Source organism: Suricata suricatta, chromosome 2 (genome assembly GCF_006229205.1).
Source record: "Suricata suricatta isolate VVHF042 chromosome 2, meerkat_22Aug2017_6uvM2_HiC, whole genome shotgun sequence".
Taxonomy (NCBI): domain Eukaryota; kingdom Metazoa; phylum Chordata; class Mammalia; order Carnivora; family Herpestidae; genus Suricata; species Suricata suricatta.
The window spans coordinates 18428915-18442002 of NC_043701.1; the positions used below are offsets into that span (position 1 = coordinate 18428915).

The 13088-nt window shown below is 43.7% G+C and overlaps 1 protein-coding gene across 1 annotated transcript in view; it reads right to left on the reverse strand.

The window, feature by feature from the left end:
- Window positions 1-713: 713 nt before the first annotated feature.
- The window catches only part of EXOC4 (exocyst complex component 4), a 734942-nt gene continuing 722567 nt past the window's right edge, over window positions 714-13088 (reverse strand). Inside the window, exon 18 of the mRNA XM_029923156.1 lies at window positions 714-1874. Within this exon, the coding sequence (XP_029779016.1) occupies window positions 1637-1874 (238 nt within the window). The 3' untranslated portion in view covers window positions 714-1636. The remainder of the gene's footprint in view (window positions 1875-13088) is intronic.

Consider the following 13088-nt stretch of genomic DNA (forward strand, 5'->3'; position numbering starts at 1 on the left):
AATTAAAAGCAGGGGTTTTCCGTTTTCTAATCGCTCTCCACCCCCCTCCCCGCAGTCCACTGGCCATCTTCCTGCTGGTTCTCAGTGCTCTAGGCATCTCTGTTCCCTTCAAACCCACGTCCCTTTTCACATCCATTAAAACCCTCCTAAGCACTCACCAATTGCACTGCTAGCTCTTCTGGCATCCAGGTAAGCACCCCAGGGATCTTCACCTAGAGGGGAAGGAAGGAGGAGAAGAGGTACAGAAGCCACGCTGGGAAGCTGCGGCCACTAAGAGGAGGCTCCAAACCAAGGAGGTCCCCTCTGGGTTCCCTCGTCTCCCTTCTCCCACCCCCGCTTCTTGGATAGACTACTTTTCTACAATGTTGTTTCAAAGTGGGATATTTTTCCTTGGTTGTCTCCTTCATGGGTTCACCTACTTTCTGACCAGGACTCTGAAGCACACAGATTTACAGTATTCCTTCTAGAACCATCCAGAAGACCATCTTCTGGCTGCCTGCTGAATTCCCACCGTCAGCCCTGACTTCCAACTCAGCTCTGAGTGTATACCCCATTTGGGTCTTGGTTGGAGTCCAGTGCCTGTTAAAGGTAGACAACAAGGTGTCCTCCCTCATTGTCTAGTATCTGGTGGTCTGCCTAGTAGCATCTGGCACATATTAGGCCCTGAGGGAATGTTTGCTGAAGAAAGAATACAAGGAAGACAACACACAACATTTCAGCTTCTCAAAACATTCTTTAATCTTCTGCTTTTCCCACCAAGACCAAAGCTGTACAAACAGGTGTACAATTCTGGACCATCACAATGTGAGCATGACTGTGTATGGTCAAAGTCCTTCGTACTCTCCTCTCCGCGTGCTTCCGAGGTGTGTCCCGGTTGGCTAGTGCATTGCTTTCTCTTGTGACATGTCAACCATGGGTATCAGGAGTGCTTGGAGATGTGAGGGTGGCGGTGAAGTCCAGTGTGCCAGGAGCGGTGAGCGCCCATACACCCCGGGAGCACTTTAGAAATGGACTCAGCTGTGGGTGCACAGAGGACAAATCTCATGCTGCCTCATCTTCCATGCACTCAGCTGAGTGGACCAGGGCTCCTTTCTACCATGAGAAAGACCTAGGGGCTCATACTGAGAGCAAGTAAAGCATCTAAGAATCACTCACATCCAAACAATATTTAACTGAGAATAAAAGTTCTCTACCCATTATCTTCTCTTGGAAGGTAGAGGGGAAAAAAATCAAGAAGAGGGTTGGATCGCTTTTCAACCTTCCAGTTTTGTCATTAATTTGATGGCTCTTGGTTTTGATATAGCAGAAATAAAACTGAAAAGGCAATGCACTGACTAGGACCTGTATACAGCTGGTACACAGAGAGCCGTCTAAGGGACTGGGAGGAAAGGACTTCTCCCCCGGCCCTGAAAAGGTCTCGTTTTGGTTAGAACAAGTGGTTGAAACTACAGCAAGCTTCAAGAAACCACTGGCAAGAGAGACAGAAAGCAATGCACATACACTTATTCTGCTGAATTGTAAACCGACAAGGTCAGAAGAATAAAAATCTACATAAAGAAGCAAGGATGACTGAGTAAACAAAAATGACCACCCCTCCCCACCCCCGCCTCCACCCCTCCCCCAGGAGTGCACCCAATTAAACCGTTGTTATTTTCTTATCCTTGGTGGCTTGCTTGATGGCAGCCTGCTCGCAAATGATCTCCTTGAGCCGCTGCAGCCTCATGTTCTGGGTGGTCTGGTCTCCTACCCCAGTCTGACTGCGGTGCAGCAAGGTCAGGGCATGGATGTACTCCAGCTCCGTGTACTTCACGCCCTGGTCCACCACCAGGTTCAGGAGCTCATCGGCTGTGTTGTACAACATCTCGTAATACTGCCTGAGAAAACAAGATGGAACACTGCTCACCATCTCCACTGTCAACCATTTATGTGGTCTTAGTGGTAATGAATATGCTGCTTGTAAATTACTTATTCAATAAATATTTGCTGATCACTAGACATTGTTGTTCCATGCCCTGTGAATATAATGGGGAACAAGACAAACAGGTTCTCTGTCCTCTTGGACCTTACTGGAGCTTTCTTCACGAGACTATGTCCAAATGAAGACTTGGGGAGACCTCACATCTTTCAGGGTCTCAGTTCACTCGAGATTTCGCCTAATGTTACATTTACCTAGGAAGATCCAAAGAAAAAGAAGTAGGGGTGGAACCAAGAGGAAGAGAAGTAATCGTCTGGCAGGCATTGCAAAAACCATTTTTGTCTCATTCAGTCCCTCATCCATTCACTTACTCACTGGAGGTTCTGTACAATGTATGCTTCTCTCCTCCACAGAGTCGGATGATACCTTTTAGAATTATTGGAAGAAATAATTCATCATATAAAGCACTTGACTTGGAATGGTGCTGAACAAACATCCATGCTCCATAAATATTAGCTATTATTATTAGAAATAATAATAATGTGTTAATAAAGTCACGACAGTAACGGAAGGATGTAATGATGAGCAAGACGTGGCCTCTTTCCTCCAACAGCTCAGAGATGAGCTGGAAAGATAACAGGAAGTAGAGAGATAAGGACTGCGTTTCTGTTGGCAAAGTGAATCTCCACGTACTGTGTCATTTATTCTTCACTCCACCTAGGGGGCTGTTACTCCCTTTATTCCAAAAAGGAAACCGAAACATGGCAAAGTTACAGGACGTGTCTAATGTCACAGAGAAGTGGGGGGCTGTGGCAGGATAGGCACCTGTTTCTGACTCTCAGTCCAGTGCTCCTTGTTCACAGAAAAAGACAAGAACAATGTTCCAATTGACATGAGGGAAAGATTAACGTTATGAATTTATAGTGGAGGAAGGAGAAATCCCACCATGCTGAGGGGAAGGGGAAGGATCAAGGCAGACTTTGCATGGGGTAGAATATTGTCAACCAGAGCATCCAGGAAGGAGATTCTAGATTAAGGGAAAAGAGAAGAGCAGAAGCAAAGACTCCTCCTGGAAAGAGGATTCTGGTTAGCCTGGGAATGGCCACTAAAAAAGTGAGTTTTGGGAAAAGGCAGTTGAACCTACAAGGCGGACTGTCTGATGATCGGGCTAGTTAAGTTAATAAAGAACCTTAGACTTAGGTCAATAAAGGACCTCCCTCCCTCAGCTCTCAAGGCTCCGTTGGGAGGAGAAGTACCATCCGAGTTACGCTTCTGGAAGATAAATGTGACAGCAGTACACAGAATGGTCTGGGAGGGGGTCGGCTATAATTCTAGCAGAAAGCTGGGGACTTGAGATCCATGTGGCTGCAAGGCCACTGGCCTGGGTGGAGGAGAGAAGAGCAGTGCTTGTTAGAGAAACATGCATCACAGTGACTCTCCAGTAATGCGGAGACAGGATGGGGGAGGTGGGAGTCAGGAAAGGGGAAGGCAGCCATTTGCCCTTCATAACACCAACATTATGCCCCCATCCTTCCTCACCCAGCCTACACGGAGGCGTGGCCTTGCACAGCTGCTACCAAGTACCCGGAGGTAAAGCTGAGCGCAGGCTCTGCACCCGGCAATGCTACCACAGCTGGTTAGGCAAAGGACAGAGGAGCATTCCCAAGCACAGTTTACTTCCTTCTTTGCGACAGGCAAGGCAGGGTTGCCTCAATGGAGGGGCAGAGCAAGGGAGAAGACGCAAGGCAATTCCAGAGATGGAGGGATCTTACAGATCTGTCGATCGTCGGATTTGAGCCTTGCATCTGTTTCTTGTTCGCCAAGCACATCTTCATAAAAAGAACATCCTCTGAGAGAAGCAAGCCACCCTTATAGTGAGGAATACATTCTAGGAGCTCATAATTTCAAGAATATTTTATACATTTTTACTACAATGGAATGTGGTCAGTAAGGGTGTCCTTTCACGTGGCTAGCCCCCTTTTCTGCTCTGCTAACCCTCCTTTCCTAATTAAATAATAAAAAAAGAAAACCCTTTTGTGAATATTTCCTAAATAGTGGCAGGAATGCTAAGTGCTCATCTTATATTAGCAGGTTTATGAGTGATTCCAGGCAGCAAATGGTTCAACATCTTTTTGTAGAGGGTCCTCTTGGGGCTAATGTTCTGTAAATGATTGTTCACTTTAACCTCCTGGAACCACATATTTGGAAACCACTCGTCAAAGATAACCTTGAATGTAGACAGAGGTGCTTCTAATAGGAGAGACAAATTAACTCTAACCTGCAGACTTCCGGGAGCCCAACCTGAGATACAGTCAGGAACGTTTTAGGAGTTTTGTGTTTGGCATAAAACCCGTGTGAACCACCCCTACTCCACAACACATCTGTTGTAACTTAAAAACACTATTTTTAAGAAAAACTTGAAGCTGTAGGAAGACGCATCATACTTTTCCTATGGCTCCCCACGTCCCTTGGCACACCACGGCTTCTTCCCTGACACCAGCCCCTCTTGTGACAAATGAAGCTCTGTATCACCTAATTCAGGTTCCCTTAGATGCAGAGGTGAGGGAGAGAGCTGTCCATTTAGGGAACGACCTGAGAACACAATTTAAAACTTACTCAAGGAGAATCCATGCTTGAATCTAGACTTACCAAGTGGAATGAGAGAGCATTTGGAGCTCATGATAGTTTCAAAGCTAGAAGAGACTTGGTGGTGGCAGTTCTTATCTGGTGGTTCTCCAACTGGAATGTGCTTGGGAGCTTATAAAAAGTGCAGAATCTTCAGGACCCACCACAGTGCTTGTGATTCCCAAAGGTTCTGAACCAGTCAGGACTCTGAGCCAAGTCTCTCTGATGTGCGCATAGTTACAATCCATTCCCTCCCCTCTCCTTGAGCCAAGGACCTGAAAACATTAGGGATGGTGATGCTTTTCACTGAGATTAAACCAAAGGCACTGGGTTTCTCTGTATCATGATGTTGATATTTTCATCGTTGATCTTAAGAAGTCACATTAGGCCCATCTAACCAGATGAAATTGGATTTCTTTTGAAAAATCTGATGAATTGTTTCCAGGGAAACTGGCTGGTTTTCTGCAGAGACCACTGTTCCCTGCTGGGAGAAACAACCAAACAAAGATGCCTGGATTTCTAGTCCTGGATCGTTAAGTGTGATAAGTGATAAAATGGTGTGCCACTTAAGTCCGTAATGTTTCAACACCCTCTGTGCAATGAAGACCTTTATAAATCCCAGAATGACGTTCTGAGGTGGACTCAGAGACTTTTAAAAGAGTCCTCAAGAGCCCCAGATGAACAGGACCCCAGAACTTCAAAGCTGGGTTATTAAATAGAATCGACAGGTAACTGATGGTGTTTTTTTCTGTAGTTAGGGGAAAAAATTACCCATAACCACGATGATATATTAGATCAGAAAGCAACATAAATATTTAAAGATGGAATGAAATTCATTCCTCTTGCAGAACAGCATCCAGAAGCAAAGGCTACACTAAATCAGCACAGCAGCTGTTGTAATTGGAGGTAGAGAAAGGGCGCTATGACGTGCCCCGAGGAGAAAATAGGAAAATGCCCCAAATTTTACAATTAGAATCGGCTTCCATGATAAACACCGACACGCTGAAATGAAATCATGAAACCCAACTGGGATAAATAATTCACCAGCACTTTCTGAGGTCCCGGGAAAATGAAAGCTTGATCTTTATCATCAAGAGTTACAATAGTGACCATGGCCTCCGGGACATCACATTTATATTAGATGTGTGCTTAGCCACCAGGGTGGCATCAGTGAACACACATTTGATTTTCTGGCTCATGACTTATATGGCAAGTCTCTTCATAGCCCATAACATTCGGGGGCCAAATGTTAGATGTGGCCCAAATATCCTGTTCTGGAAACTAGAGTTACATGTCACCGTGATGGATGGAACATTCTGTAAGGAGGCGGTTTCCTCCCGTGGTTGGTTTCTCCCTCTCTTTGCTGTGTACCTTTGGGCAGCATTTGCCAAAGTGGCCTGAGTGGAGAGGGAGGCAGGTGGAGTGATGGGAAAGTGGTGGGGTGATGTCGCGTAGGCTGGTCTCCTGGACCCAGTCCAGAATCCGACAACATTCATACTTTGTTCTGGTGCAGGCAGATTATTTTCTCATATCTTCCTCATGTTTCCTTTTTCAATGGGCTGTGCTTGTGTTTTTTTTCTTCTCATGTTATGTTAATGGTATTGAACTGTAACCCTTTCTCCCCACTGATTCTGTGGACAAATATTTATACAGGTAAGGCTATGAAGGGCATGTTGGTAAGTTGGGCAGATCTTCTTTAAGTTTTAAAATGAAGTTTATTTTATCTTTCTCTGATTGGGAAATTAAAATACATGTCTTATAGACTATATAGACTAAACACAAAGATTAAGTGGCTAAAAAAGGACTTCTGTAATTCTATTATAAAGACATACCACATTTTCACATTTTCTTCACATTTTTGTTTTCCATATGTAAGTACTGCTCTACCAATTTCTCTATTACAGTTGAAATATTTGGGTTGGCAGACTATTGGTCACTTTGTTTTAAATAAAAAAAATTTTTTTAATGTTTATTTTTGAGAGAGAGTGAGCATAAGCAGGGGAGGGGCAGAGAGAGAGGGAGACCCAGAATCTGAGGTGGGCTCCAAGCTCTGAGCTGTCAGCACAGAGCCTGACGTGGGGCTCCAACTCATGAACTGTGAGATCATGACCTGAGCTGAAATTGGATGTTCAACTGACTGAGCCACCCAGGTGCCCTCTTTGTTTCTAATTTTAAAAACTTTTTTCCCTAGGGCATCTGGGTAGCTCAGTCGGTTAAGTGTCCAACTTTGGCTAGGTCAGGATCTCAGGGATTGTGGGTTCAAGCCTCGCGTTGGGCTTTGTGCTGACAGCTCAGAGCCTGGAACCTGCTTTGGATTTTTCTCTGGCCCCACCCCTGCTTGTGCTGTGCTGTCTCTGTGTCTCAAAAATGAATAAACGTTAAAAAAAACAAAACAAAACAAAAAAAGGAAAAAAAACAAAACTTTATTTCCTAAGGATGGATTTCCAAAGCAGATTTAATCAAAGGTAAGTATACTGTTCCGAACTTTGGCAACGCTGCCAAATCGCTTTCTAAAGAAGTCGCATCAGTTAGCTTCCTATCAATGACACATGGCAGCACCTACTTTCTCATATTCTTTCAATAGTCATGAAGCAAAACCATTTTTCACCTACTTATTACTTATTGGTTTTAATGCACATAGGTCTGAACATATATAAAAGGAAACTGTAATGATATCTTTGTATATTTTGAGTATGAATTGGTTTTCTTATTTAAGAGCTCTTCAGGGGGCACCTGGGTGGCTCATTTGGGTAAGTTCCGACCTCGGCTCAGGTCATCATCTCACGGTTCATGGGTTTGAGCCCCATGTCAGGCTCTGTGCTGACAGCTTAGATTCTGGGTCTCCCTTGCTCTCTGCCCCTCTCCCATTCTCTCCCTCTGTCAAAAATAAATAATCATTAAAAAAATTAAAAAAAGAAAAAGCTCTTCAGAACTTTCTACAAACAAGAAGCAAGGAGCTCTAGTCTCTCAACCCTGGGAGTCCCCACCTCCCCCTTTGCCACACTCATCGTAGAAGTCATCACCGCCTCTCTGAAAGCTCTTGCAACCGGTCTCGGCTCTCTTCTATGTAAACTGAGGAAAAGAAAAAAGCCCCAGTAAAACCAGTCATTCCCACACAGCAACTGTCATTCTCGCAGCCACAGGTGGCCCACAAAGCCTGGGGGGGAGTGGCGCGGGGTGGAAGGAAGGTGCTGATTGGGGCTGCCATAGTTCCCAGGGAGAGCGCTGCCGTCTGCCTCCCTTTACGGGGTGGGGCTCATGGAACCGTATTCGTCTTGGATACACAGCTATGTCTCATGGCGGGTGTTAGAACCTGTCCCGATTGAGGTAATATTAACATAATGTCTAGCTTTTAGGTGCACTGGAATGTTCGCCCCCTGGCAGAGGTACTGCATCATTCACATCGCACAGATGGGCACACTGAGCCATACTGAGTAGGACTGATTTGTCTACGGCCTCAAAGTCAAGGACTTTGAACTCTGTACCCACTGCAATGTCACCAGAGTACGACAATATTGTAAACTGTAAAAAGCAAAAGTGCTAACTGCAAAGAATACATGAATAGCGGATTTTAGTCATGATCTAAGTTATGTGAACTAAATAAAATTTATATACTAACTCAACTCTTCTGCCTTCCATTGTAATGGAACAAATCAGTACTGAAGCAATTCAAAATTCATTTACAAACTTTGTAGTTATATATATATATTTTTAAGTTGATTTGTTTTGAGAGAGAGAGAGAGAAAGACAGCATGAGTGGGGGAGGGGCATAGAGAGAAGAGAGAATCCCAAGCAGGCTCGTGCTGTCAGCGTGGTGCTGGGGGAGGGGCTCGATCTCTTGCTTCGCGAGATCATGACCTGAGCCAATTATCAAGAGTTGGATACTTAACTGACTGAGCCACCCAGTCACCCCTGTAGATATATTTGAACAGTGAATTTGATCTGGAATTCAGAGCTCTAAAACAAATAATAAAATCATGTTGTCAGGTCAGTATTTAGGAGTTACAGAATTGAGTTTTGTCTTTTTCACTTTGTCACCTCTATTTCTCACTTTTTGCCCCTCCAAACAGGAAATGGACAAGGTGACCTTTTTTCCCAAAAGTTATCTGCCCTTCTGACTTATTACCTCCTGGAGGAGGAGGGATAATTAAGTAATTTCATTGTGAAGACTTTCTCCTCTGGTCCTTATGGACGTAATGATAGTGTTGATGTCAACAAGAGAATTAGGCTCTGAATCTTTTATTTATTTATTTAAAAATTTTTTTATAGTTTATTTTTGAGACAGAGAGACAAAGAGTATGAGTGGGGGAGGGGCAGAGAGAGAGGGAGACACAGAATTAGGCTCCAGGCTCTGAGCCGTCAGCACAGAACCCAACGTGGGGCTCAAACCCACCAACCAGGAGATCATGACCTGAGCTAAAGTTGGCCACTTAACCAACTGAGCCACCTGGGCGCTCCTGAAGCTGACTTTTAAATATAAGGTTTGAAGGAGGAAAATTTTACGTGACTAGAACTTAGTATCGACAGTAGCCTTCCCCAATTCTTTACAGCCAATAGATGCAGCATTTTGAGAACTTTAAATTTTCTTTTAAGGCTTATTTATTTTTGAGAGAGAGACACACAGAGTGTGGGAAGGTCAGAGAGAGGGAGACATAGAATCAGAAGCAGGCTCCAGGTTCTGAGTTGTCAGCACAGAGCCCGATGCGGGGCCCAAACCCATGAACTGTGAGATCATGACCTGAGCCGAAGTCGGCCGCTCAACCAACTGAGCCACCCAGGTGTCCCGAGAACTTTAATTATAAAAAAAAAAACCCAGTAGTATATGGGTCACTAAATTGTTGGGTAAAACATTCAACTCCTGTTTTTTCTGTTCACTCAATAGCATACATGGTAATAAGCAGGGAAATGGGAAAAGAAAAAAAAAAGGAACTGAATAATCCATAAACTGGATAATCATCCCATAAATAATTAAGAGGTAGCTACAGCAGAAAGACTTAGAGAAGTAAATACTCAAAAGATCAAGTAAGCTCAGATTCTGGGTCAGTCTTTTATTCCCCTCTAACTAGCTGTGTGACCTGGGGGTATGCTATTGACTCTGGACCTCTGCTTCCCATATGAAAAACAAAGAGGTTAGAGCAGATGTTATTTAAGAAGTTTTGGATTTTAAAACCTTGACAGCATCCTCTGCTTGGTCCTTTAAATCATGGGCTTCCATCAGAATTAGCAGATGCTGATTTTCCCTGAGCTGCAGTAGGCTAGATGCAATAGTGACTGATCTGGAAACATTCTGAGCGAGCATAAACTTAGCTCCGATGTGTACTTTCCAGACCAGTAAGAAAATGGATGGTAATCCTGTGTGTCAGAAGAATAAATTAGTTTATTCAAAAATATAATATAATTGCTCTCATTTGTCTTCCCCTTCAAAGGAGCTTAGAGTTTATTACAGACATGATTGAAAATTCTAATTTGAAATAGGCGAAGTAACTTCCATCTCAGGAATGAGAAAACTCAGGTAGAGTAAATAATTTTTGGAGTTAGTGACAGAATTAGATTTAGGTTCTATAGGGATAGGTTTTTTTTGTTTTTTTTTTAAACATTCCTTACAACGGATTGTGTGCAGGGTTTTGTTCTGATCAGGGCATCCCAGGAGAAGTATGGTCTTTAGAAAAGACAGTGTAGAAATCCCCTCAGTTGGTGGCAGTAGAAAATCATTCAGGAGGCAGTGAAGGCTTGCACCGGCTTCGTTGATCGGTCATCTATGTACAGTTTCTTCATATAAAGTGGCACACACATCATTGCCTTCATCAACAGCACTACGTGTAAACGGCAGTTACCTACTGGCCTGATTCTGATAACCACCAGGCATTAGTAGCACTGGGTGGGTGTCTCTCCGGAGGAGACGTTAAAAGCCAAAGTTGGTTGTGTTCCTTCTTTTCAGGAACATATCCTGATATTCTTGATAGCGGCCGCAGGAGCTGTGCTTTATTTCGCTCCAGAAAATACAACCATTCAAAACAAAGGAATTCCTCTGAGATCCATCACTTTTGAGACGATGACTCTGGAGCTCAGTTAGAGCCGCTGCGATGGCAAGCGAATTCCTTCTTGTTCCCTCAGCTAGAAATTTTGCTCCCCACCTTGAACACCTTCTGAATTTATAATATCTCTGGCTGAAATTTCCTCCTCTACAACTTAAGGATTCATATGTCACTCTCTGCTCCATCAGATAATTTTTTAAATTAAGTTTTCTACAGCAGGGCTGGAGGAAGATCAGCATTTTAAATTCGGTACAATTAAAACTGTGTCTCTTTGGTCTGGCACTGCCTTCGGTCAAACCTCATTTGTATGAATAATTATTCAGTCCATTAAGAAGTCTGCTCAACTCCTTCTCCCATTTTGAAGGTTTTAATAAATATTGATCAGGCACATTTCTGTTTGCACTTGCCAAAGCAATTCTGATGGATTCATCTTCTGATGTTATCAAATAATGAAATATGAAAGAGTGAATAGAATTACCCTCTTGTTCTGTGATTTTTTTATTTAGGTCCTTCATTTTACTTTCATAATTGTGTTTGTCTCTTGCTTCTGTAAACGCTCTTTTGATTATCAAAAGGTGAATCCAGGTTAAGGAGAGTTATGCTGTGCTGAATATCACTTTAGAGAGTTTTTTCAATTTGAAAAAGTAATTTATCGAGTATCAGAGGTTGATAAAAGAAGATAGCATTCTGTGCTTTGGTGGCCTCAAAGCTACGTACTGTTTACCAATTAGCACACGGCCCTTATACTGTATATTATTTATACTTCCCAGATCAGCAATCTGGGAAACAGCTGCTGGCATATGCAGAATAAAAATAATTCGGAGGCCCTCTGGATTCTTCTGTTTTAAGCAAGTATCAACTTTTCAATAAATAAGGCAAAGGATGTCTTCAAAGGAAAATCTAGCATTATTATCACGAATACTTAGGAAGTGCTCTTAACACCTTAAAAGTTAATACAGTCCCGCCCCCTAAGGTATCTGGTTCCGGTTTCGCTTTCTGTGGTTGCAGGTATCCGAGGTCAACCACAGTCCGGAAGCAGATGACTCTCCTCCTGATGTGGCATCAACAGCAGCCTAACGCTAGGTCACAACGCCTCTGTCATTCACCGCACTTCATGTCATCACATAGGCATTTCATCATCTCCCATCATCCCAAGAAGAACGAGTTACAGTACAAGATACACTGTGGCCACAGTCACATAACTTTTATTACAGTGCACTGTTAGAATTGTTCTGTTTATTATTAGTTACTGTGGTTAATCTCTTACTGTGCCTAATTTATAGTCCTTGGATTCGAGAAGTTTCTTTTATCTGCACTTTCAAAACTACAATCCAGGGCGCCTGGGTGACTCAGTTGGTTAAGTGTCCAACTTTGGTCAGGTCATGATCTCACAGTCCTTGAGTTCGAGCCCCACATCAGGCTCTGTGCTGACAGCTTAGAGCCTGGAGCCTGCTTCAGATTCTGTGTCTCCCTCTCTCTCTCTCCACCTCCTTTGCTCTCTCTCTCTTTCTCTGTCAAAAATAAGATAAACATTACAATTAAAAAAAAAAATACAATCCAGGGGCACCTGGGTAGCTCAGTCAGTTAAGCATCTTACTTCAGCTGAGGTCATGATCTTTACAAGTTCGAGCCCCATGTTGGGCTCTGTGCTGACAGCTCAGAGCCTGGAGCCTGCTTTGGATTCTGTGTCTCTCCCTCTCTCTGCCCCTCCCCTGCTCATGCTCTCTCTCTCTCAAAAATAAATAAACATTAAAAAAATAATTAAAAAAATACAATCTGATCCAGATCAATACTACCTAAGACACTAGGTAAATATTTTGTTGTATTTGTTAAAGGTTTGTTTATTTATTTAGAGTGTGTGTGTGTGTGGGGGGGGGTGGTGGTGGAAGGACTGAGCGAGAGGGAGACTCTGCACTGTCAGCACAAAGCCTGACCTGGGACTCGAACCCATGAACTGTGAGATCATGACCTGAGCCCAAATCGAGAGGTGGATGCTTAAACGACTATGCCACCCAGGTGTCCCTAGGTAAATATTTTAAAGTAAAATAAATCTGGACTTGCCCGCTAGCCTGCCCATTTTGCTCCTCTCTCTTGGAACGTGGGAGCGGAAAGAATTGGGGGGTTCTAGACAAGGTATGGAAGCCGCGCGACTCCCAGTTAGTGATGGGATGGAGAAGGGGTAACGGGTGTTGGGTTTCAGCATCTATAATATGTAGATCCTTCTATACCAGGAGGTGTCTGGGGAGAAAGGTCAGGGGGGATAGGCTTGGACTACAAGACCTCGATGGAAGAACTTGCCACTAGAGTATTACCCAACGACGCCAAGGGAATGGATTCATTCTGGAAGGTGTCAGTTCTATTTAGCCATAGACTCTGCTCCTAGCCAGCTACCTCACGAGTGTGTTTACACAAGGCCTGGGTGAGGCTGAATGGATAGTTCACTGCAAGCCATTGTCACCACCCAGGGCTTAGATACAAGGACTGCTATTTTCAGCCATCAGTTATCTGAGTTA